Below are 26,867 nucleotides of genomic sequence, written 5' to 3' on the forward strand. Positions count from 1 at the left end.
TGCAATCATAATAATGTTCCATGTGATGGGCAAGGCAGTTGACTGCAATTATAATAATGTTCCATGTGATGGACAAGGCAGTTAACTGCAATCATAGTAATGTTCCATGTGATGGACAAGGCAGTTGACTGCAATCATAATAATGTTCCATGTGATGGGCAAGGCAGTTGACTGCAATCATAATAATGTTCCATGTGATGGACAAGGCAGTTGACTGCAATCATAATGATGTTCATGTGATGGGCAAGGCAGTTGACTGCCATCATAATAATGTTCCACATGATGGACAAGGCAGTTGACTGCAATCATAATAATGTTCCATGTGATGGACAAGGCAGTTAACTGCAATCATAATAATGTTCCATGTGATGGGCAAGGCAGTTGACTGCAATCATAATAATGTTCCATGTGATGGACAAGGCAGTTAACTGCAATCATAGTAATGTTCCATGTGATGGACAAGGCAGTTGACTGCAATCATAATAATGTTCATGTGATGGGCAAGGCAGTTGACTGCCATCATAATAATGTTCCACATGATGGACAAGGCAGTTGACTGCAATCATAATAATGTTCCATGTGATGGGCAAGGCAGTTAACTGCAATCATAATAATGTTCCATGTGATGGGCAAGGCAGTTGACAGCAATCATAATAATGTTCATGTGATGGGCAAGGCAGTTGACTGCCATCATAATAATGTTCCATGTGATGGACAAGGCAGTTGACTGCAATCATGATAATGTTCCATGTGATGGACAAGGCAGTTGACTGCAATCATAATAATGTTCCATGTGATGGGCAAGGCAGTTAACTGCAATCATAGTAATGTTCCATGTGATGGACAAGGCAGTTGACTGCAATCATAATAATGTTCATGTGATGGGCAAGGCAGTTGACTGCCATCATAATAATGTTCCATGTGATGGACAAGGCAGTTGACTGCAATCATAATAATGTTCCATGTGATGGGCAAGGCAGTTAACTGCAATCATAATAATGCTCCATGTGATGGGCAAGGCAGTTGACAGCAATCATAATAATGTTCATGTGATGGGCAAGGCAGTTGACTGCCATCATAATAATGTTCCATGTGATGGGCAAGGCAGTTGACTGCAATCATAATAATGTTCCATGTGATGGGCAAGGCAGTTGACTGCCATCATAATAATGTTCCATGTGATGGACAAGGCAGTTGACTGCAATCATAGTAATGTTCCATGTGATGGACAAGGGAGTTGACTGCAATCATAGTAATGTTTCATGTGATGGACAAGGCAGTTGACTGCAATCATAATAATGTTCCATGTGATGGACAAGGCAGTTGACTGCAATCATAATAATGTTCCATGTGATGGACAAGGCAGTTGACTGCAATCATAGTAATGTTCCATGTGATGGACAAGGTAGTTGACTGCAATCATAATAATGTTCCATGTGATGGACAAGACAGTTGACTGCAATCATAGTAATGTTCCATGTGATGGACAAGGCAGTTGACTGCAATCATAGTAATGTTCCATGTGATGGACAAGGCAGTTGACTGCAATCATAGTAATGTTTCATGTGATGGACAAGGCAGTTGACTGCAATCATAATAATGTTCCATGTGATGGACAAGGCAGTTGACTGCAATCATAGTAATGTTCCATGTGATGGGCAAGGCAGTTGACTGCAATCATAATAAGGTTCCATGTGATGGACAAGGCAGTTGACTGCAATCATAATAATGTCCCATGTGATGGGCAAGGCAGTTGACTGCAATCATAATAATGTTCCACATGATGGACAAGGCAGTTGACTGCAATCATAATTAGGTTCCATATGATGGGCAAGGCAGTTGACTGCAATCATAATAATGTTCCATGTGATGGGCAAGGCAGTTGACTGCCATCATAATAATGTTCCATGTGATGGACAAGGCAGTTGACAGGAATCATAATAATGTTCATGTGATGGGCAAGGCAGTTGACTGCAATCATAATACTGTTCCATGTGATGGGCAGGGCGGTTGACTGCAATCATAATAATGTTCCATGTGATGGACAAGGCAGTTGACTGCAATCATAATAATGTTCTATGTGATGGACAAGACAGTTGACTGCAATCATAATAATGTTCCATGTGATGGGCAAGGCAGTTGACTGCAATCATAATAATGTTCCATGTGATGGGCAGGGCAGTTGACTGCAATCATAATAATGTTCCATGTGATGGACAAGGCAGTTGACAGCAATCGTAATAATGTTCATGTGATGGGCAAGGCAGTTGACTGCAACCATAATAATGTTCCATGTGATGGGCAAGGCAGTTGACTGCAATCATAATAATGTTCCATGTGATGAACAAGGCAGTTGACTGCAATCATAGTAATGTTCCATGTGATGGACAAGGCAGCTGACTGCAATCATAGTAATGTTTCATGTGATGGACAAGGCAGTTGACTGCAATCATAATAATGTTCCATGTGATGGACAAGGCAGTTGACTGCAATCATAATAATGTTCCATGTGATGGACAAGGCAGTTGACTGCAATCATAATAAGGTTCCATGTGATGGACAGGGCAGTTGACTGCAATCATAATAATGTTCATGTGATGGGCAAGGCAGCTGACTGCAATCATAGTAATGTTTCATGTGATGGACAAGGTAGTTGACTGCAATCATAATAATGTTCCATGTGATGGACAAGGCAGTTGACTGCCATCATAATAATGTTCCATGTGATGGACAAGGCAGTTGACTGCAATCATAATAAGGTTCCATGTGATGGACAAGGCAGTTGACTGCAATCATTTTAATGCTCCATGTGATGGGCAAGGCAGTTGACTGCAATCATAATAATGTTCCATGTGATGGACAAGGCAGTTGACTGCAATCATAGTAATGTTCCATGTGATGGACAAGGCAGCTGACTGCAATCATAGTAATGTTTCATGTGATGGACAAGGCAGTTGACTGCAATCATAATAATGTTCCATGTGATGGACAAGGCAGTTGACTGCAATCATAATAAGGTTCCAGGTGATGGACAAGGCAGTTGACTGCAATCATAATAATGTTCCATGTGATGGACAAGGTAGCTGACTGCAATCATAGTAATGTTTCATGTGATGGACAAGGCAGTTGACTGCAATCATAATAATGTTCCATGTGATGGACAAGGCAGTTGACTGCAATCATAATAATGTTCCATGTGATGGACAAGGCAGTTGACTGCAATCATAATAAGGTTCATGTGATGGACAAGGCAGTTGACTGCAATCATAATAATGTTCATGTGATGGGCAAGGCAGTTGACTGCCATCATAATAATGTTCCATGTGATGGACAAGGCAGTTGACTGCAATCATAATAATGTTCCATGTGATGGACAAGGCAGTTGACTGCAATCATAATAAGGTTCCATGTGATGGACAAGGCAGTTGACTGCAATCATAATAAGGTTCCATGTGATGGACAAGGCAGTTGACTGCAATCATAGTAATGTTCCATGTGATGGACAAGGCAGTTGACTGCAATCATAATAATGTTCCATGTGATGGGCAAGGCAGTTGACTGCAATCATAGTAATATTCCATGTGATGGACAAGGCAGTTGACTGCAATCATAATAAGATTCCATGTGATGGACAAGGCAGTTGACTGCAATCATAGTAATGTTCCATGTGATGGGCAAGGTAGTTGACTGCAATCATAATAAGGTTCCATGTGATGGACAAGGCAGTTGACTGCAATCATAGTAATGTTCCATGTGATGGGCAAGGCAGTTGACTGCAATCATAGTAATGTTCCATGTGATGGACAAGGCAGTTGACTGCAATCATAGTAATGTTCCATGTGATGGGCAAGGCAGTTGACTGCAATCATAATAAGGTTCCATGTGATGGACAAGGTAGTTGACTGCAATCATAATAATGTTCCATGTGATGGGCAAAGCAGTTGACTGCAATCATAATAATGTTCCATGTGATGGACAAGGTAGTTGACTGCAATCATAATAATGTTCCATATGATGGGCAAGGCAGTTGACTTCAATCATAATTAGGTTCCATGTGATGGACAAGGCAGTTGACTGCAATCATAATAATGTTCCATGTGATGGACAAGGTAGTTGACTGCAATCATAATAATGTTCCATATGATGGGCAAGGCAGTTGACTTCAATCATAATTAGGTTCCATGTGATGGACAAGGCAGTTGACTGCAATCATAATAATGTTCATGTGATGGGCAAGGCAGTTGACTGCCATCATAATAATGTTCCACATGATGGACAAGGCAGTTGACTGCAATCATAATAATGTTCCATGTGATGGGCAAGGCAGTTAACTGCAATCATAATAATGTTCCATGTGATGGGCAAGGCAATTGACAGCAATCATAATAATGTTCATGTGATGGGCAAGGCAGTTGACTGCCATCATAATAATGTTCCATGTGATGGACAAGGCAGTTGACAGCAATCATAATAATGTTCATGTGATGGGCAAGGCAGTTGACTGCAATCATAATAATGTTCCATGTGATGGGCAAGGCAGTTAACTGCAATCATAATAATGTTCCATGTGATGGGCAAGGCAGTTGACAGCAATCATAATAATGTTCATGTGATGGGCAAGGCAGTTAACTGCAATCATAATAATGTTCCATGTGATGGGCAAGGCAGTTGACAGCAATCATAATAATGTTCATGTGATGGGCAAGGCAGTTGACTGCAATCATAATAATGTTCCATGTGATGGACAAGGCAGTTGACTGCAATCATAATAATGTTCATGTGATGGTCAAGGCAGTTGACTGCCATCATAATAATGTTCCACATGATGGACAAGGCAGTTGACTGCAATCATAATAATGTTCCATATGATGGACAATGCAGTTGACTGCAATCATAATAATGTTCCATATGATGGACAAGGCAGTTGACTGCAATCATAATAATGTTCCATGTGATGGACAAGACAGTTGACTGCAATCATAATAATGTTCCATGTGATGGGCAAGGCAGTTGACTGCAATCATAATAATGTTCCACATGATGGACAAGACAGTTGACTGCAATCATAGTAATGTTCCATGTGATGGACAAGACAGTTGACTGCAATCATAATAATGTTCCATGTGATGGGCAAGGCAGTTGACTGCAATCATAATAATGTTCCATGTGATGGACAAGGCAGTTGACTGCAATCATAATAATGTTCCATGTGATGGGCAAGGCAGTTGACTGCAATCATAGTAATGTTCCATGTGATGGACAAGGCAGTTGACTGCAATCATAATAATGTTCCATGTGATGGACAAGACAGTTGACTGCAATCATAATAATGTTCCATGTGATGGGCAAGACAGTTGACTGCAATCATAATAATGTTCCATGTGATGGACAAGGCAGTTGACTGCAATCATAATAATGTTCCACATGATGGACAAGGCAGTTGACTGCAATCATAATAAGGTTCCATGTGATGGACAAGACAGTTGACTGCAATCATAATAATGTTCCATGTGATGGGCAGGGCAGTTGACTGCAATCATAATAATGTTCCATGTGATGGACAAGACAGTTGACTGCAATCATAATAAGGTTCCATGTGATGGACAAGACAGTTGACTGCAATCATAATAATGTTCCATGTGATGGACAAGGCAGTTGACTGCAATCATAATAATGTTCCATGTGATGGACAAGGCAGTTGACTGCAATCATAATAATGTTCCATGTGATGGGCAGGGCAGTTGACTGCAATCATAATAATGTTCCATGTGATGGACAAGACAGTTGACTGCAATCATAATAATGTTCCACATGATGGGCAAGGCAGTTGACTGCAATCATAATAATGTTCCATGTGATGGGCAAGGCAGTTGACTGCAATCATAATAATGTTCCATGTGATGGACAAGGCAGTTGTCTGCAATCATAACAATGCTCCATATGATGGGCAAGGTAGTTGACTGCAAACATAATAATGTTCCATGTGATGGGCAAGGCAGTTGACTGCAATCATAAAAATGTTCCATTTGATGGACAAGGCGATTTTTGTGTGTTTATTCTGTATTTATTTTATATTCCATTTTTGTTTTACTGGTAACATTATGCCTTTAATATTCTTTAGCTGCCGGTGATGTACACTTAACTACACCGTGGAATATTAAGGGGCTATATGTATAGTTTGGCATGATGTAGCGAATTTGTTTATAATTGATTTATGACCAGTTGAGTTGGTTTCATGTTGAGAATCCTTTGGGAAACAGTAAAATAATTGCGCAAATTTGTCGGGTGTACCACATTTTGTCCAAGTGATTTGGAGTGGTATTCTCCAATTAACCATTACTTGTTGAGTGGTCATAGCTGAAGTGTCATAATTACGCCATGTCACTGAACTGCACTCTGTGACACTATACACGAGCATGAGTGTAATATGAACAGTTTACACTGAGTGTGCTTTAATTATCAATGAAAATACCATTTCGTTTTCAGATTCAGAATCGTGCAGTGTTCACCCTGTACACTCTGAGCAATAAGGGGATTCTGGAAGATGTGGTAAGTTTCCATTATCTGGTCTAATCGTCTGTTGCCAATTACAAGAATTACAGCTAGTGTGAATATTCCTAAAGAGTTACGATCTACTGAGCATGATAAAAAGTTTACAGTTCCCTTCTGTGTTAATTTAATGAGCCATTACCTTCAAAGGCTGACTTTCAACTGACATTTCTAAAACTTGCAATACTTTGTTTGCATGCGATCTAATACATTAATGTAAAGAACAATGCCTTTCTAAACATAGGAGCACCCACTGTGCTTTATCAAAGTGCAAATTTAGTATTTTGGTCCCGTTGTCAATCCCAAAAAGAAGTAACCTGTTTGGGAAATTGGCAATTTGTCAGATTTGTTCTATGAGAAACGAACGTAATTATAGAATGGAAGGACCTATTTTTACAAAATAAACACATTATTACCAAGAAACTGGAGAACATAAATAAATTGGAAATATTTTAGCTCACGTAATTGTAAGACCAGCTGAGCTGATGGTATGGCAATGCTGTCTATCAATACTTGCTATTGAATTTTCTACTCGAAAAACCACTGGACAACTTAAACCAAAATTGACATAGAACATTTTGGCATAAAGGTCTTTCAAACGAATTATGCCAGTTCACTATCAAATATGGCTGCCATTACTAAACCTGAAAAATCTCCAAACAATTCTGATGAAAATCACTCAACGGATTTGAAAAACTTTTAAGCTTATGCAAATTATCCACCACACAGTATGCTTGCCGTTACACAAAATAAACCCGTGATGATAAACAGCGAGCGAACGAACGAAAAAAAAAAACAAACTCTATTCGCTTCACCGATACACCGATACACTGACCGGGAACGTGGATCGAACATCCCGTAACCCGTCCCAACACTACGGCTCGGAAGACGTTGCCCCCGTACAAACATGGCCTATTTCATTTTTTTAACCGTTCTCAGCCTACTACAATAAATCTACAGGGATAAATGACTCAGTAAGTTCCAGGAAATCAATCTGTCTTCCAGTTTGTCGAACCAGGTTTATACAGGCAATTATGGAGACCAGTCTAACCCACATATGTTCTTACTGCACTCCATTTACGATGCCGAGCCTAGTACGTGCCATCTGTTTTTTAACCTTTGGTGCAATAGAAGGTACTCTTTAATCGGTAACAGATTGGAAATCACCGTTTCTACTTCAGGGCGCTCCACGGGTTTTGCCATCGGCAGACCTCGATACTTTAATACAGCTTATTCAATCAGGCAACACCTCATCCCATGCAAGTAAAGACGACAATGCTTTCTCTCCGGATCCTTCTTCAGTTCTTGATTTCACTATGTCGCGAAAAGACAGCCTTCACAGATTCCATTGAAGAAGGTTTTCGCCTTTTGCCTCCGGTGTTCTACCCGTTTCCTTCCAATTTATCAACTACATGGACCGGGGTTGCAGCATCTGTTAATCTTATCATGGAAAAGGAAGAAATCAGCTTTAAATTACTTCCGCAGTTCGGCAGAAACACAAGCATTTTGAACTGTTGAAATCATTAATTACATGACCTCAGTATCTACCATCTCTTTTTCTCATAGAGCGCCTTCCGTCAAGTTTTCGTCGGCGGCTCTAATATTGACCTACACAAGCCTTATTTTTTTGGAAATTACAAAAATTGACCGTGATGACAAAATCATACTATAATCATATTGATTAAAATCTTTCAATGGCACTCACCAATTCGTCCGCAATGTATTGTTCGTCTGCTCTGTTTTTTAGTTTGTATCTATGACTTTCTTCCAACAGGTGGAACAGAACTCATAACCTCTTACTCCGACTTGTACATTACATGCACGGATGACGGTCTCTAGATAGGCCCGGGTCTTGAACAGAGCTGCTGAACATACTTTATCCAATGCCGTCAAAGCAGCTGAGAATTTACAGTTGGCATTGCTCTCCACCTCACGTTGCTTACGGATCACAATAATGCCGAGCTACAATCTCAGCCATTATCCGCTAATCTTTGTTTTAATGGACAGATCGGCGAGGTGTGCAAACAAGCCCCTAAGGAGACGAAACTCCAGTCAGTCAGAAAAGCAACAAAGGAACGGAGGGTAACGACTCGAACAACACCCTCTGATCAGCTCTCCTATCGTAATTCCTAACGTCGAAAACTACTTTTTTCTTAAACCAAATGAAAGAAGAATGAGAAGTAGCGATCACTTACGCCAAAGTATCTTTACACGACTACTTTCATCACAAAAATAACATCGTCTCCACACCGCTTTTCTCACAGATGCTGGTAGTCGAAAAGCTTCAATATTTTGCTGCCGCATTTGACAAGACTATCAATGGACCCAGTATGTGGTTTCTGAATGACTCTGCATCGCTTTTAAAATGCATCTGTCCAAAGTCTCATCAGCTACAAAAACATTCCGACAGACCCATTCCAATTCACCACCATTCAGCAAGCAATACACGAACTACTTCAGAAAACGGCGGCAGAGATGGTTCGCAATGATAATTCACCGGGATTTTTTCCCAGCCTTTTCTTAGTCCCAAAGGAAAACGACAATCTGCATCCTGTCACCAACTTATGCGCCGTCAATCAATTCATTCACGCTCCTTGGTTCTTCGCGCCTCTATTTACGAGACTTCCAGGAAGTTCATGTGATTCGTCTTCAACAACGTTGTTTATCAATTCCGAGTGCTTCCATTTGGACTCAACATCAATCCCTTGCTTTTAGCTCGTCTGATAAACCGTGTTATAGATCGTGTACGGACTATCTCCAAGGCGACAACATCAAGTTACATGGACGATTTCCTGCGAAACATGAGTTATATATTAGAACAAAATGTAACCAAGTTCCCAGTCCTTTGATATGCTAGTGTGGAACTTTCAAAAGGGATATTGTCAGCAACAAATCCACATCCAAGTTCGTCATATTGCTGGGCGTCTAAACATAATAGTAGATTATTTGTCCCGGACAAATCAGCTTATACAGAAGGAATGTTCTCAATATCCTTTGGTTTTCAATCAGATATGCACCCGATGGGACCGACCATTGGTGGACCTGTTTGCGAATACGAATCACCCAACCTTCGTCGTACTAGTCCCAGATCCCATTCGCTATCCATGATTGGAGAGACCTGAACGTATATGCATACCTTTCAACCCCTCTGATTCCATAGGTGATACATGGACTAGAGAATCTGAGTGTCGCATCGTCCTCTTTGCACCACTCAGAGGGGAAACGTCTTGGATCAACGACCTCATCAATCTCGAAACGGAAATTCCTTGGAAAATTCCATCATCTTCGCAAACAACCACAACAGGCAGTTGTTTGACACCAAACAGACTCACGGAACCGGCACGTCTGGGCCATATTAAACAGTCCTCAGAAATAAACAGTTCTCTGAACCAGTTGTGAAGAAAATGGTTGAATCGAGAAGGCCCTTCACTCTGAAAGCGTGCGAATGCAAATGGAAAATGTTTAAGACGTTGTGTACACAATAACACATTATACCACTACAGGTATCTATACCTACAATTGCTTACATCCTCCTATGGCTCTTCGACGGGACAAACTTAGCACCAGACAAAATCAAAGGTTACCGCTCCACAATCGCGGCCACCTTTCGTCATGGAAGGAAGGATATCGGACAAACCAAATACTTATCTTACCTCCTCTCCAACGTTGATTATACACGGCCAAAAACGTTAGCTCTGTGAACAACGTGAAATCTATCACGTGTGCTAACTTAGTTGAACTAAATACCATATTAATCGCTCTCAGGTGCATCTTTAACTCACATTTCACACATGACCTGCTTCATTGTCACGTTAACGACATCAGACAGAATCAGCCGTGACATGCTCTATCAGGAGACTCGAATTACTTGCAGTTCCGACAAGACGGGTCAGCTTTCTCTTAAGACGGTTCTCTCTTTCGTCGCCAAAAGCAGGCTTCCGTTCATGAGTATCCAAACCTTTGTACTGAAGTCATTGTCTATTCCGGAGACTTCCACTCAAGGCCACGTATAGGATTCTGTACGAGCCTTGAAGTGGTATTCTTAAAAAGACCGTGCCGTTGCGTAGAGGGAGATCACGCCTATTTTTACTTCTCAAACAGGGACAGACAATATAACCACATGGGCCGGTTAGTCCTGGATTATGTGGGTTATTCGCTCTGTAACTCTAGAAATAACTCCAACTCAGATGAATTTATGTATTTCGGCTTACAAGGTTAGAGAAATTGCTACAAGCATCGTCTTTGACCGGAACTGCTTTCTAACTGATATTATCCATGCCTGGTGTCGAAATCTGAGTCCACATTCTTCAGCTTTACCTCAGAGATCTTTCCCAAAGGGGTCAACTCGATGTGATGGGACCTATAGCCATAGCACAACATGTCGAATTTCCAGGTCGTTCGTGAACTTCTTATGACGTGGCTACACGACTTCACTGAATTTTCACGAAGGAAACGTTTCCCTTTTCGAATAAGCTCCGCTACAGATAGTCTTCTCCAGTCGGGTTACCTAGACGCTGTCACACATACCATGGGGGACATGAAACTGCGTCTCCGGGTGAGGGAATGTACCTCTCTTCACTTCTTACCTATTCGCCTAAGGTATTACGATTGGGTAACATATTTAAAGAAGAAACTAATTTTTTCAAGTAAAATGTTTCTTCGTGAAGACTTACCCAATCATAATACATATGCACCCTCACATCCTTTCATTGTTACATACCTATAATTAGCGTGCCTAACGCTTTAATAGTAAATGAGACATCCATGGGTTTTGCAGACGATCCCTATATGAAAGGGAGATCACTCTGAACGGCTGCCACCTATGTGGGCAGATAATGTTTAGCTCTTTTCAGCTAAACATTCAATTTGCTAGGTAGTAGTAGTTCACCTAAGGTGTAATGACTGGTTAAGTATTTGCGAAGAAACATATTTAAAAAAAGAAAATTGTTTTTTTAAAGAAAACTACCAAATAGAATTTGACAAAACGTATCCCGAGATAGAGGTTTTCCTGATAAGTACAATGGTTCCAATCTGACATCAAATATATCCGCCATTATTAAAGAAACACGGACCTTATTAATGAACTTTTAAGAAATGCTAATCATAATGTTACTAAATCTGAGAGAGAGAGAGAATCATCTCACTAATATCTGTAAGATTTGTACAAAATCATTCCAATCTTCTATCAAATATAGGTAACATCAGTGAAAATTAGTAAACCTTTAAAATGGTTTCTTCACGACGATTGTTCAGTAGAATTTGACAAAATGTGACAAAAAGCATCCTAGCTTAAAATAGTTTCAAACTTTATACAAATGAAGGCAATATAAAATCAAGCATGGCTGATGATACTATTTGAACAAAAGAGATGTTAACTTTTTCTCAAAAGATTTCTGGTGTGAATACCTTCAGATTTGTGCATAGTTGTCCATGTGGCTTGGTGATTAAGGCATGCTGTTCTTGAACAAAATGTGAGTTCAGTTACTATCATCAGATAATCCTAATCTGACTACCAAGGTGACTCCTGTGGTTCAAGGTTTACTTGGCAAAATCTTGATAAACATCATATAAAAATCAGATTAAAGTAACACAAGGTTACAACAATTCAAACGTTAAAAATGTTCAAACAATTCAGTGACAAACATAATAAAAGAATTTTAGCCAGATGAAAAGTACAACAAAGTAGAAGAGAATGGAAATAAACATGGAAAGCAACATTTATCATGAATTCGTTATTTGCTGGAGAAAATATTGAAGTACTCATTTAAAAAAGAGTAGCCTACCTAAAATAAAAAAAGAAAACTCTTTCACAATGTTCAGCGTTTTTGGCTGAGAGTGGCTTTATATTGTTAGGTGTCTGGGCTCTTACAAAACGTAACAGAAAAGTGAGGACAACAAGCTTTGTACAATTTAACAATTTATTTCCCCAGATCAACAAGGTAAAAATGAGAAAAAGAACTTAGTTTTACGAATCAAATCCAAAAATAATCCAAGGATTAGAAAATAGAATTCCCAGAAAAAAGTCCTGAATGAAACTGAGTTTGAATCCCGATGAAATCCAAAATGGAAGATGATGACGTCTTTTGTAACCTGCGAAGTGCTGCAGTGTCAAGTCTCTTGTTGAATCAGAGAAAATATTATTCCAGTTATTGAATTCTGTATAAATTTCGATAAATGACCTTGTCCAAGAATTAATTTAGAGCACTAGTATTTCCAGGGAAAACGATCACCTGAAATCCAAATAATTTGAAGAAAATAAAATAATTAGCCCAAAACTGGACACAACATAAAACACCTGGATGTCTGAAGTGTTAAGGCACGAAAGACTATTCTTTCTCAAAACAGCAGTAATAAGTCTAACACTACATCGCAAAACAGATGCCCGGATGAGAGTCACATGGTTATCTTTCTGGAACAAAATAGAATATTTTTACTTGCCTAACATCACGTACTCCCAGTATGGCTTTAACTGAAATAAATGGTTCTTACTCGGGGATTGAATGAAATAAATATAAAAACATATTGTTTAACAGAAATGCCACTGTTTCTGAATCAAGGTTAGGAATTTGCTCAGCATTAGATACAATGTCTCTATAATAAAGTTGTTTACGTCAAACAAAATCCGTCAGAACTGAACTCTATTCTAGACAATAGTTACATTACAATAGTATGTAATGGAATAAAAAAATTAAAACACACAAACAATTAAAGTAAATCAAATATAAATTAAATCAAATTTACATAACAATATCAGTTTTAAACCTGTATTTTGCTGGAATGCCATGTGTATTATTGTACGACATTTCATTCTTTTATTGCAAAAGGCCGAAGAGGATATAATAATTATCCTTGGTACTACAAAGTTATAATTACTGCCTCTTTCAATGAAATAACAGTAATTAAAGAAACTGCTTGATTGTTCCCAAACTGTGTTTGAATAACTAACATGTAATATGTAATTTTGGTTTTACAAAATACAAAATTATGTCTTCTGCAAGAATTGCAATCTTGTACTCACAAAACGTGTTTTAATATCGGTAATGCATTTACCTATTACTATTATGTCATTTCCTTCCACAATGGTTAACCTTCCTCCGTGTTTTTGAGCCCGACAAGCTCACTATCCTTCCTTCCCTTTGTTGGTTCGGGAATTACCTTCTAGGGAAACTAAACTTTCTAGCTGATCGTCAAATTCACTTTATCTCTGAATGTTTTCATTTTTGTCATAGTTTATGCATCTTTGCCTCTATTTCCACCTTGGTGTATTCACGCGTTTGAAGTTTTCTCTCACGGGTGAGTAGTAAAGATAACAAGGTGATCACGCATCAGTGGCTTTATTGAACATGATCTTTTGTTATATGAAATTTCTTTGTCATACTTTTTATGTTAGATTTCACAAAGTGTGGATTAAGTGTGGGTAAAACGGCTACATGGTGCATCAACAAATGCTTTTTGTGTACAAAGTGTCCACGAACGGACGGATATCGAATGAGTTGTGTATGGTCCGAGAAACGTTCGTCGTCCTCTTCCTCAGAATACCGAGGATATCAGTGTATTCTCTGGCAATGGGATAGAGTACATATCCTGAATAAGAGGGTATGTGAACAGAACCTTCCAATAGAGAGCAGCTGTTACCATCCTCTAAGGAAGAAAGAAATTCAATTTAGGTGATCTAGTTCACTTACCGAATACAAGGTGAAAGATCAGTACCCTCCCTATGTAATAGTTTGCATTTTCTTCTTAGAAGGCTTCATTTCTCCTTGAAGGGGTATAGTCTTAAAGCTGCAATAAAGTTCGCATTCCCCTTCCCTAGACTATAGGACGGAGAGGCAAACCCTTCCTCATCACAAGGAAATACTTACAACCAGACGGGGCAGCGCCGCGTCCTATCATGGAGACTGATTCCGCCCCTTTGGGAAGGATCAACATACTCCAGGTACCCGAACCCCATGTGAGGCGACACAACTTTCGTGAAATCCTAAAAGGACTGAGACGTTCTAGCTTTTTAAGCAATTTGGAGGGTTCCTTTCCTAGACATGAGTGGCCGGTAACCAATCACTGGTCGCCAACTTTTTTAAGAGAGGGAGGGATGTTACCAGTCATAATAGTCTTGTGGACAACGATGTTTTTTTTTTTCTTTTTCGGGAGACTAACAGAAGAAGATTCGCCCGGCGATTCTAAGATATCTAAACCCTTCCACCAATCCTGCCCGGTAGTAGATAAAGTTTACAGCCTTCTAGACTCCGAGATGTTTCTTCGGTACTTGATTCTTTTCCATCAATAACAAAAACAAATTGTTAAGGACAATGCGAAGAACATATTTGCTCTTGCTTTCTTATACAGATATGGTCAACTAACTAGCACCGAGACTGTCGAGAGAGCAGACATCTGCAAGGCGAAATAATGGATGCTTAGGACCCATCACACAACTTCTCCGAGATCTTTAGTCTGATTCTATGTCTGTTCCTGTTTCTGGTGATCGCACACAACCCTCTCCTTTTCCTTCGGTCCTTATCAAATCAGAGCTACGTATTTTTCGTTCGGGTCTAGTAGCTGCGGCTCATACAGTGACCCAAGCAACCGCTATGTTTAACCTCAGCGGATCTTTCTCCCTGAAGTGACTAATTTTGTTTCATTTGAGGTCATCAAAATCCGTCCTGACTGTTAAATTCAGCTACGCAGGAATGAATGGTAAACGTTCTGATATTACAACCAGTTATTCTTCTGTGGGTGGCGTGTTCGAGGCAAAACTAGTTTTAAATGTGTAATACTGATCTGTCATTACTGTCCGGTGCGTCTTTTCAATCTACTTTGAAGTCTTTCATTAGTTAAAGTCCTAAAAAAAATGTAGATGCGCTATTTCACATGGGCCTATGTCGTTGGGTCAGCTTGTGTCGTCGTACCTGTTCTAGATGATAAATCTGGCACGTAAAAGGAGTTTTCTATTGCGTAAAGGGTAATCTATTCAACAGTAACAAGTAAGTAGCGCATAATTACAATTAGACCCCCTACCTGCATATCCAATCCTTCAATGTATTTCTCGACACAGAACACTTCAGCCACTGACCCAGTACAATCAGAAGTCTTGGAACTCTTAGACATTATTGTGTGTATCAATGCGATATAATACTAGTTCTACAGAAAACCCTGCATACTGAAATTAGCCAATCGCTACTGTCATGTCAAAGAGATCATCAATTAGAGTATATGTCTTCGTTTTCTATCTTGCAGATATCTGACATCAATAACGCTGCTACGCTGATAATGGAGTGTCTTTGTTCCTTTGATGTTCCAGCAATGATGTTTAGGTGTGTGTCTATGTTCGCACTTCTTACAGCTAAGGTAAGCATTAACTATTTATGGTTAATAAAGTTTACTGTTGGCAGTTGCAATTAATTTTTTGTATTGTCCGTCAACGGGTAAAGACTATGACCACGTTGGAAACCAGACCATATTCAGGCAACTAATCGTCTATTCGGAATACCTTGGGTTTTTCTGTGAATAGAATAATACATCGCGGTAGATAGGTCGATATTGATAGATAGATATCGGATAGGTCGTGGACATTGTTTGTCTCTTGAAACCATAGCCTCATATAAGGTTCATTTTCTCGACAGTCTCTTTCAGTCTTCCTAAAGAGGAATGTTTGTCCAGTAATTTTTAGCTCTTACTGGAAGCGGTAGCCAAAACGATGAGGCATGCAGTGTCCAAGTCCTTGGTAGTACCAGCAGAGCTGCTTCACTTGCGCAGTGAGGTAAATCTGGAAAAGTCGGAGGTCTTACTGGACCAGAGTAATAACCTTCTAGGGGTTACTACTTTGGAGATAGACTTTTCAGAAGTCTCACCGCATTCTCATTCAGACCACCTCACGAGACTTTGTTTGCTAAAAGGATGCAGTCTCAACAGTTCTAGGAGAAACCTCAATTTAAGCATCACCCATCTTAATCTAGGCGAGGCAGCCAGTATGGCCAAAGGAGGACGTTGGCATCATCGTCTTTCTTCCCTAAAGTGCGAAGCAATCCCAAACAATTTTACATTCTACATCCATTCATCTTCCCAGAATCTCTGTGTTTGTTTAGCAGTCCTTTTAGAGGTTTAGTTGGGCATGACAGAGATACTTGTGTCCTTTTTATAGTAAAGGAGAGCAACCAGCTTCCCTTCTAGGAACATCTCTTTCAAGGCCTCCATCCTTATTTACCAGTCAGAATTGTTTCAAGTAAGAAAAGAGGTTTAAATCCTTCTACAGAAGTCTCCAACTTTCTCGCAGCAGATTTTCCTGGTATAATGTATAGGCGGATTGTCCTCACTAACAAGAGGGCACATCATTATATCATTGTGAATGCAAGTCCATGAAATTATGGCTATTACTATCTCACTGAGAATGAAAGTCCATGCAATTAGGGCTATTACTTCTTCACCAGCTTATCTTAATCAGTCGTCATTACAGTATTTTTTGTGAACCGCGTTTAGGTGATTACACTTCCTTCATTTACCTTCGATCGTCTTTGACACACCAGAGCAAAATGCATTTTTCCTTGGATCCAGTAGAGACAGCACATTTATAAATCTGCTGGCAGCTTACAGTAGTGGGACACTCCCATTATAAGGACGAGTAATTATTTTGATACCGGACAGCTCCGGTGACCTAGTGGTTAGAGCGTCCGCCTCGGATGCGGAAGGTTGTGGGTTCTCCCCGGCCGAGTCATACCAAAGATTTACAAAAATGGTACTAATATATGCCTCGCTTGGCACATATCATTAAGAGGTTAGTGTTAGGGCTGATCGGCCTGGTGTCAGGATAATGTGGCTGGGTGGGACATCATGCAACATGTCTGCGGCATGATGCCCCAGTGCTAGACATCACTTTAAACTGCCACACTGCCGACATCGTAACGATATGACTGGAAAATTGTAAAAGCTACGTTAAAAATCTAAACCACACACACACTCATTTTTATACCATATTTTGAGGCCATCATCCTCTCTCAGCATTGAAAACTTCAGCAAGGCAGCAGTGACAGATAATGTATTTCTACTTTTACAATTGATGGCTGGTAGGGGGAAACTGATTTAAATTATGTAATACTTGTCTGTCACTATTGCAAGATTCCCCATACATACCTTGAAAGTTATGACCCTTTTTGATCAGCTTCGTATCTTTACATAGGATTTTTGTAAATAACTTAGTTCAAGAACTAGTGAACGTATTCTGTTGCAATTTTTATGTAAGCATTGTTTAATAAACACATATGCATTTCTAATGGGTTTTTTTGTTGGTCGACTCCATTGTAGACAGTTGTGGTTCTTGTCATTCAACATCTTAGCTTTAAGTCGGATGTTGCATTAATGAGATCCTGAAGGTGTTGAATTTCAAGAGTTTAATTCAGACGAGTTACCTATCTCTCTACTGACCTTTGTTCCTTACACTGTGAACGGGCCTCCAATTGCTGCACCCGTGCCTCATACTTAATGCTTGGTTTTGATTCCTATAGATTTCCACCGATTTGGGTGCCAATCCGCGCTACATGAAGAAGGTGCTCCAGCTTGTCGAACACTCAATAGCAAATGAACAGATTGAAGTCGTTCTTGACGGAGTACTCCGTGCGCTTGGGAACTTGACTGGTAACCATACTTTTTTTTAATCATGCTTCCATTAGCAGATAGCAAGCAGTAGGAACCATCTGTATTGTAGCCACTCTATCGGCAGCAGTGTTATAATTTGTGTAAAATAATTTAAATCATAAGTCGAATCACGTACATTGTTGTCCTACTTTGGACAAATAATAATTGCTTTGTCGATGGAGGGAGGGAGAGATCGGTACATTTTAAACACATATTGCAAATTTTATCGATTGACTATTTTTACTTCGTCTTATCTAACCCATCATGTAGTAGGATTATAATTGGCCAGATTGAATTCATACTCTGACTGTATTCTCTATTCCGCTGTCTCTGATAATTGGATATGATAAAAAGAGGTTGAAAAGAAGGCAATGGCCATTCCTATACACAACTGAAGGTAAGTGCAACTAGCCAACATTTACCACTCTGAAAATGAACAAATCCTGGGACTTGAAAGGTGAATGAATTTACATGCAAGGTACTCAATTCACAATTCTTGGTATTCTTTGCAGCTTATTCACCTGTTGCGTGTCAAGTGTTTGTGGATGAAGAAGGTTTGGATCTGTTCATGAGAATGTTCGAGGTAATCTATTAGGCATTATGTTATCCTTTTATCCTTCCTTGTCTCGCTTGCAGACCATACACTATACGTGCCATATGTATTTAATTTTATAATTCCTTGTCTCACTTGCAGAACATACACTATACGTGCCATATGTATTTAATTTTGAGTCCAGCTTGCAGACCATACTATACGTGCCATATGTATTTAATTTTGAGTCCAGCTTGCAGAACATACACTATACGTGCCATATGTATTTAATTTTGAGTCCAGCTTGCAGACCATACTATACGTGCCATATGTATTTAATTTTGAGTCCAGCATGCAGAACATACACTATACGTACCATATGTATTTAATTTTGAGTCCAGCTGCATATTGCACATACCAGGATCTACCGTTACATGAGCTACCGGCAGATCTGGGTCCTTGAAGTTTGTAAAGGGATTATTTGAATAAACAACATTGGCTCTACTCAGTGTATATGTTGTCTTCATTCGACTTGTGAGTATAAAAATGTATTTATCACTTTTATCATGTCATTGTCAATGATGTTTTTGGTTTAATTATAGGCTTTAGAAGTGGGGATATATACGAGTCTTATTAATGTCTTTCTGTCCTTCCATCCCTCCCTCCTTAAAGCTATCATCCAGTCATAGAATGCAACGTCATAAAGTCCAGTTAGTTTCTGGTATGGTCCTGTTGTCCCACGTCTGTAAGCGATATAAAGAGAAACAATAGATACAAATGATGTTTTTCTAAAATACCAGGACTTGAGATTCACGCTTTTATCGAACTTATCCTCTCTTCGTATAAATAAGAAAAAATGATATGTGGCGGTTTTTTAAATAGGGTATTTCACACGACGAACCGCCTACCATTCTTGTGTTCTTAATTCGTTAACGGAATAAATCGAATAAATTTATATTTTCGTTTTTCATTACAGATAAGTAATGAGTAAGAATGAGGCTGACCCTACCCTTTTTGCTATTATACTTTTTGTTATCATACTAACATTTCTTGTTGTAGAACTTTCATTTACAGATGTCTCCAACTGTTGATAAGTATGGGCATAAGAATGTTTCATGGGACACTCAGACAATTTGTATGTCGTGCGTTAAATGTACATCAATGGACGGATGCCCCAATTGTTGTCTGTCTGGTCAGGCGATATTTAGAACCTTTCCTCATGTCGTCGAACCTGCAAGAAGAGAAAAGGAACACTTATTTTTGCTTCTGGTTCAAATAAAACTCAAATAGTGAAAATGGCAACGTCTGACCGAATACAATGGGGATGGACATTATCTTCCAGGAAAGAAGTAGTGTTACTTCCTGTGTAAAAGATTTTTTGGATAACCATCTGTGTATCTCCCATTGAAAGGAAGGAGCGACACCCCTCTTAGACATGATATGGCATCTTCTATCGTTAAGGGTAATAAGCTTGCTGGGTCCAAGTGCATCACTCAAGCACATTAGGGTTAGGGAATCACCGTCCCAAGATCAAACATAGTAATAAGCTATGTGGGACAAGAACTTAGCCATAATAACGAGACTACTCGTGCATAACCTTCAGGGGAGGGGCACGATTCCCAAAATACGCGAGGTCGGGCGATGAGCGATGAAGATTTAACGTCGCTCTAGCTCCTCAGTGCTGCGAAAACTTCCCTCAAATCTAGATTGCCACTGGCCGCAATTTACCGTTCAATGACCGGTAACTTATCACTGAGTATGTATCACCAAACACTGACCAACGGTTTCCAGATTTCTTTCACAAACAACCGATCAACGGCTACCGATCGGGCACAAAACACCTATCACAAGATAACTGGTAACGCTTGCAGACCATCAAAACATGCTAAATGGAGATATAGCGTCATGGATAAGTTCGAATTCCTTCGGCTATCTTACTTATTTATCCAACCACACAGACAGAGCCTCTTTTATGCGTGATCCCTTGAAAGGAAATTGGACCAACGTTCTTCCTTCCCCATATTTCTCTTTAACCATGTTGGTACGTGTAGCTCCCAGTGACGAGGTCCAAAGACCATCAGAAGTTACGAAGAAAAGGCCATCAAGGAACCAGAGGGTTAAGGAATATGCCCTAAATAGATGGGATGAATGTTTGCTCTTTCAAGCATGAGTCTATTAAGGACAGTTCCGTCGCACCCCACTGCATAGTCACAATTATTAAGGTCCCTAACTCCCAGCCTTCCCGGCAGAGGAATCATTCTGTACAAATTCTCCTGAATCTCTCCGAATTTAGAACAGGAACATAATAACCCTACGTTTTCAAGTAAGATTTCTTCTGGCTTAGTAAAATTGTCCCAAAACGGATGTATTGTTACTCTCTCACTCACCAATGGTCACAAAAGTTGCGCAATTGCTGGACAAAGGTCAGGAATTGGCGGGAAAAAATAATAAAGCGTGATGAGTCCCCCTCCCTTGCTACATTGAGACCTTGAATTTCAGCCTCGAGATACAAGGTTCATTCCTCTCGAGTAGCTTCACAAGTGGGAATTTCAGCTGTCTCCTTTCCTCAGCTCTCGTTTAAGTTTTTTTGTTGAAGTTTTGGAGTCAAAGACAATTTCATAAGTGAACATAACATTACACATTTACCGTGTTCAGCAACTTCCTTTAGTTACGGAAAAATTAATCATTATCATATGTTGCCTTGCAAGGAATTCTTAAAGATTGCATTTAAGGCTTAGTCACATGGTCCACGTGTACTAGTGTTTTCAGAGTGGCTTCTTCACCTCCCTGGAGATTGAGGTCTGGATTCTTTGAATTCTTTTTTACGACAACATAGACAAATATCGTACAGTTGCATCCCTGGGACCAGAAACTTCATTCGATATCCTAAATCTTCCACTCTACATCTCCAGGTTTGAGTGCCTTGCATCGGTTCTGGCCTGTCGAAAATCGGACAGTAAACAAACACAACCCTTTTTGAGCATGGGTCAGCCACAAATTAAACAAAAATAGATATGCAAACAAAACAAAAAGTAGCTCTCCCCCATAAATTCACTCCAAAACTGAAACAAAAGTTTGGAAAGGCAAGGTCAAGGCTGACAAATCTATTTCTGCTTTCCACTTTCCCAAAGAGCAGAGGGATGGATGGGTGTCATCTCTAGAGAAATCCACTCTGATACAGTTCACAACTTCTTTTAATACTTGGCTCACTTTCATAGGCCTGCAATCAAACGTTATAGGGCTGCCATATAAACAATTAAATTATTCAAATGTCAATCCATTTGTTTAGATACTCACTAAGAATGATCTTATAAAGTACTTTTCTCCACACAGACTCTTTATCTTCCTCGTTGACCCCAAAATGTAACATTTTATGTGTTTTGTGGACAGTCAAATTCAACTCGTGAATTTTTGGAGTGACGTTTCCTTTGAAACTCTTGGAATTAAAGTCATTTTCTTGATGTAGCGTCAGCGCGGAGAAGAAGCGATCTACCTGCTTATCAGTTTGGAAGGGATGTTTACTCTCATTAGGAATCGTGCTTTGGTTTCCTTGTAATGTCAACCAGTTTTCCTTTGTAAAAATCCAGCATCAGTACTTCCATCCCTGACAGCTCCGGTGGCCTAAGTGGTTAGAGCTTCCGCCTCGGATGCTGGAAGTCGCAGTATCGAAACTCAGTCGAGTTATATCATAGACTTGTAAAGAAAAGATACTGGCACTCGACATTTAATAGGTTAGTGTTGGGGACTGGTCGGCTTGGTGTCGGGATAATGTGACTGTGTGGGACATGCTACTAAATGTCTGAAGCAAGATCTGGTCATCACTGTAACCTGCCACACAGCAGACATCGTAGCAATATGGCTCTAAAAATGTTAAAACATTAAAAATCCCCAAGCTTTCTCTCTCTCTCTCTCTCTCTCTCTCTCTCTCACACACACACACACACACACATATCATCATCATCATCATCACATACACACACACACACACACACACACACTCTCTCTCTCTTCTATCATCAATACAAAACTCCACTCAGTCACATCTGTTGGGGATAATTAAAACGGACATTTTTACACCGTTAAGGTACAATATTTTTGAAATAGTATTGGCTGCTTCCTCTCGGGACACAAGACAAGACACAATCAACTGGAAGGAATTCAGCAGTGGGTCCAAAATGATCTCGTTTCTGTTCATCAGTCTGTAGTTTGACAATCGGGTATCCGACATATCCAAATGAGAACCTGACATATCGAAGTGAGGATCTGACGTATACAAGTGAGGATCTGACATACACAAGTGAAGATCTGACATGTACAAGTTTACTCTTTGCAACAGGGCATTAACGATGATACGTAGTTATCGATTAAGTATCTGAGTATATAATTTGCATCTGACATATTTCAGAATAATGGGAAATGTGGATAACATGCTTGGGAAGAAAAAAAAAATACAAACTCGCAGAGCATGTAACATTTGTAACTGAATTCGGTGTTTTCAAAGAATGTGAATGAAAACTTTAGAATTTTCAAAGAGCTCAGGGCTGAATACTTTTCAAAAAGGTCAATGCAAAGGCTTCTTATTGTCATGGTTATCATAGAAGAATTTAAGAAAATATAATAATTGTAGAAAAAATGTAGAGAAATTGTAGAGCTGAAAAATGCTGATCGGACATCAAGCATGACCAGTAGGATGACCATCATGCAAATCTTGTCATTGCTTCATTGCTACTACTCCTGACTGGATAAAAACATCGACACGTCACTTCCATCAAAAGACTGTTGATGATCATAAGTGAACTTGGTGTCAATCTTACATTTAATATGGCAGCCATAATGGCCATCTATGCAATGATTTTTATCACTATTGTTCCCGAATGCTGGAGGCGGTGTTCTCTACGTGTAATATTTTTGCAATAGACAGTTCTTACATTTCATTATTTTCTAAAAAATTGAAAACCTAACAAATGCTTCACTAGATTTTAGACTATTATATATTACCTTTATGAAATAATGTTTCTAAATTTAGTTCACGTGACAGTTCCTGCCTTTTGTTGGAAAGGGACATAAGTTATGAAAGATAACTCCTGAAAGCGCTATTCATTCAGAAAAAAGGTTTATTAACATTCTTGTTTCAACAGGCAGCAACTAAACTGATCTCTTGCGGAAGGATAATTGTGGAACACTTGCTTCTGGAAACACTGGTAAATATCGCAATGCCTCTCATTCTCCGACTCATTGCCTGTCATGCTTTGAACAAATATTCTTTTCTTACAGCTCTCCACGTTTCATGCTCTGACGTAACTGTGAAAGGGGCATTAAGTGCTTCTTTCTCATTATGTCCATCATTTACACTTTGGTAAGGTTTTCAAAAGTGGATTAAATATTTTAAATACCGTTGATTACTGGTTCATACTTACCCCATCCACCAAAATTGTGCCAGTGCGACCCAAATTCAGGTTTCCGTGACTATAGGTATTAAAATGTGATTGAAAATATCTGCTTTTGTAAAATGAATACTTATTATGTATAATAAAATCGTTAACCTATGTCCTAAGTAATATTACGTCACCAATTACCAGTCTGTATTGTAGCAGTATGAACAATGAGAAAAACTGGATGAAAGACAGGCTATGTCATCTGTCTTAATAAATGATGAAACAAGTCAATGATTATACAAAGCTAATGTTTGCGACAGCATTACCCTAAATACAAATGATAATGAACAGTATACTAGACGCTAAAAATAGTTAGCAAATGATGTTCTGCCATAACCTGATTGCACAGACATTTCATTGTACAAAAATGATCGATTGTGTAACTGAATCCTACCGACCAAATTCATTAAACAACATACATATATATTTAAAGTAATAATATCAAATGCATTGGATGCAATTACGTATGTTGGAATGATCTCAAATGCATTATATACAAGTATACACATTGGAATTATATCAGATTCATTGGATACAAGTATGTACATTGGTATGAGAGTAATTTTATTGGTTACAAGTAAATTTCGAGACAAAAGTGCAATTGCGGTATATACTAATTGAAAATTTGGTAACCTTGCCTGGTAAGAACGTTTCTTAAAACATACTGTCAAAACAATATACTTGTGATGACTCCTAGAAATATTGTGACATCATTAGCAACCAATTAGAAACGTATTTCCGACTTATGAAATGGCTGTGCCAATTTCAAACTTTGTAGGAGTGATTCATCTGATTTTTTATTTCAAAATTACATTATGATTTGCTCATCTGTCAGCAGTGTGGTTTTGTTTGCAACTATTTGGCAAACCTATTTTGAAATCTTCCATTCAAACATGGTAGAAGCGTTTATTACGACATGCTCTAGCAAAATTGTGGCCAGACTTTGAATAGCGTGGAATCTTTGGCAGCCGGGTGGAAAAACCACGTTTTACTAAACAAAATATTGAGTTGTCGATGCAGTCTAAAGTTTAGTATGAAAAGTAGTTAGGACACGATCAGATTTGTCTGCGAAAGTCTCCTAGTAAAGGTCCGACTTCCCTAACCAAACAAAACTAAAACAAACAAAAGCGTTTTCCTTCCTGGGAGCAGCTGAGCCATTTTGATCAACATGGTTAGAAATTTTTTAGGATATGCTCTATCCAAACTGTGTTTGTAGTGGCTTCTTAACAACAGTGTGAAGTTTGTAACACTTATAGGGATACCAGCTTTTGACGTCTTCTCAAGAATAGCTGAATCAATTTCAGTCAGGCTTAGTAGAATGATTTTAGGACATATCTGCCCAGATTGTAACTGGGATGGTTGCCTAGCATTGGCGTGTTGTCCGTAACAATCATATGTAAATATTTTTTCAGCTCCTCCAGACAAATGTCCAGACCAGTTTTGATCACATTTCAAGTCATGCTCTTTTAAAATGCTTTGGTGTCTCTCCTTATATTTCAACATCAAACTGGAACAACTGAGCCAATTTGATCAAACCTTTTGAGAAGTTGGTTTGGGACATGATTTATAACAAATTGCCTCTGATTTAACAGTCCTTTTACTTGTGTGACTTCTCTAACAAAAGTATAAGAAAGATATGGGTGAAACAGTCTGGCGTCCATAGTTATCTCTAAAGTATTTTCACCTACCATCAAGTATGGCTAGGTATTAACACTCGCATGAATGTAAATGTACTCATAGAACAACCTTCTCTCCCTCGCTGTCATTGCATCTCAGACTAAATGTGATGGTTAGAGTTCTAGCTTGAAGATATTTTACATTCAAACAAAGATGCAATCGCATCATCTAGCCAAGCTGACATCATTCAAAGTGGAAACACAATTAAACAATTTGTCAAAATAGCACCAGGTACCCCAAATACCTGAATATTATCCTGGCATTGGTGTATTTCAACCTAAGGCATCTGACTTATTACTACATGTTTCTTTTAGATCACTGTGTGTCAGGCTATCAACGTATGGTCTAATTTTGCACGTTTTTGTTGTTATTTTTCTTATGTTAAATCTAATTTTAAATTGTGTGCATGTGGCACATACAAAAATTTTATTAATGTGTTTAAAACTGTTTCAGTACAACATTGTTCAGGTCGAAGAACTGCATCCGAGTCTTATGCGCACAGATTTGCTACTGTTGTTGAAGTAAGTTTCTCATTGTTTCTCTCTCCCTTTTATTTTCCCGGTTAGGATATTAAATTGCTTAAAGCTTAGATCATTCAGGTTTATTGTCAAACTGCTTCAATTTTATATTTATACAGGCGTAAGGTCAGAGCAATCAGGTTTATTGTCAAACTGCTTCAATTTTATATTTATACAGGCGTAAGGTCAGAGCAATCAGGTTTATTGTCAAACTGCTTCAATTTTATATTTATACAGGCGTAAGGTCAGAGCAATCAGGTTTATTGTCAAACTGCTTCAATTTTATATTTATACAGGCGTAAGGTCAGAGCAATCAGGTTTATTGTCAAACTGCTTCAATTTTATATTTATACAGGCGTAAGGTCAGAGCAATCAGGTTTATTGTCAAACTGCTTCAATTTTATATTTATACAGGCGTAAGGTCAGAGCAATCAGGTTTAGTATCAAACTGTTTTTTGTTCCCTCACACTCATGCACGTGGAAAGTCAGAACATTCAAATTTAGTGTCAGACTGCTTTATTTGCACAATATTCA

At 39.0% G+C, this 26,867-nt stretch overlaps 1 protein-coding gene across 1 annotated transcript in view; it reads left to right on the plus strand.

Annotated features, from left to right (window-relative positions):
- The window catches only part of LOC149795995 (protein zyg-11 homolog B-like), a 48,108-nt gene extending 21,768 nt beyond the window's left edge, over positions 1-26,340 (plus strand). The window contains exons 5-10 of the mRNA XM_089963908.1: positions 6,487-6,549; positions 15,781-15,891; positions 18,042-18,171; positions 18,684-18,754; positions 23,842-23,904; positions 26,269-26,340. Of these exons, the coding sequence (XP_089820034.1) occupies positions 6,487-6,549; positions 15,781-15,891; positions 18,042-18,171; positions 18,684-18,754; positions 23,842-23,904; positions 26,269-26,340 (510 nt within the window). The remainder of the gene's footprint in view (positions 1-6,486; positions 6,550-15,780; positions 15,892-18,041; positions 18,172-18,683; positions 18,755-23,841; positions 23,905-26,268) is intronic.
- Positions 26,341-26,867: the final 527 nt, after the last annotated feature.

Source organism: Sinohyriopsis cumingii, chromosome 7, assembly GCF_028554795.1.
Source record: "Sinohyriopsis cumingii isolate HCF-2022 chromosome 7, ASM2855479v2, whole genome shotgun sequence".
NCBI classification, from domain to species: domain Eukaryota; kingdom Metazoa; phylum Mollusca; class Bivalvia; order Unionida; family Unionidae; genus Sinohyriopsis; species Sinohyriopsis cumingii.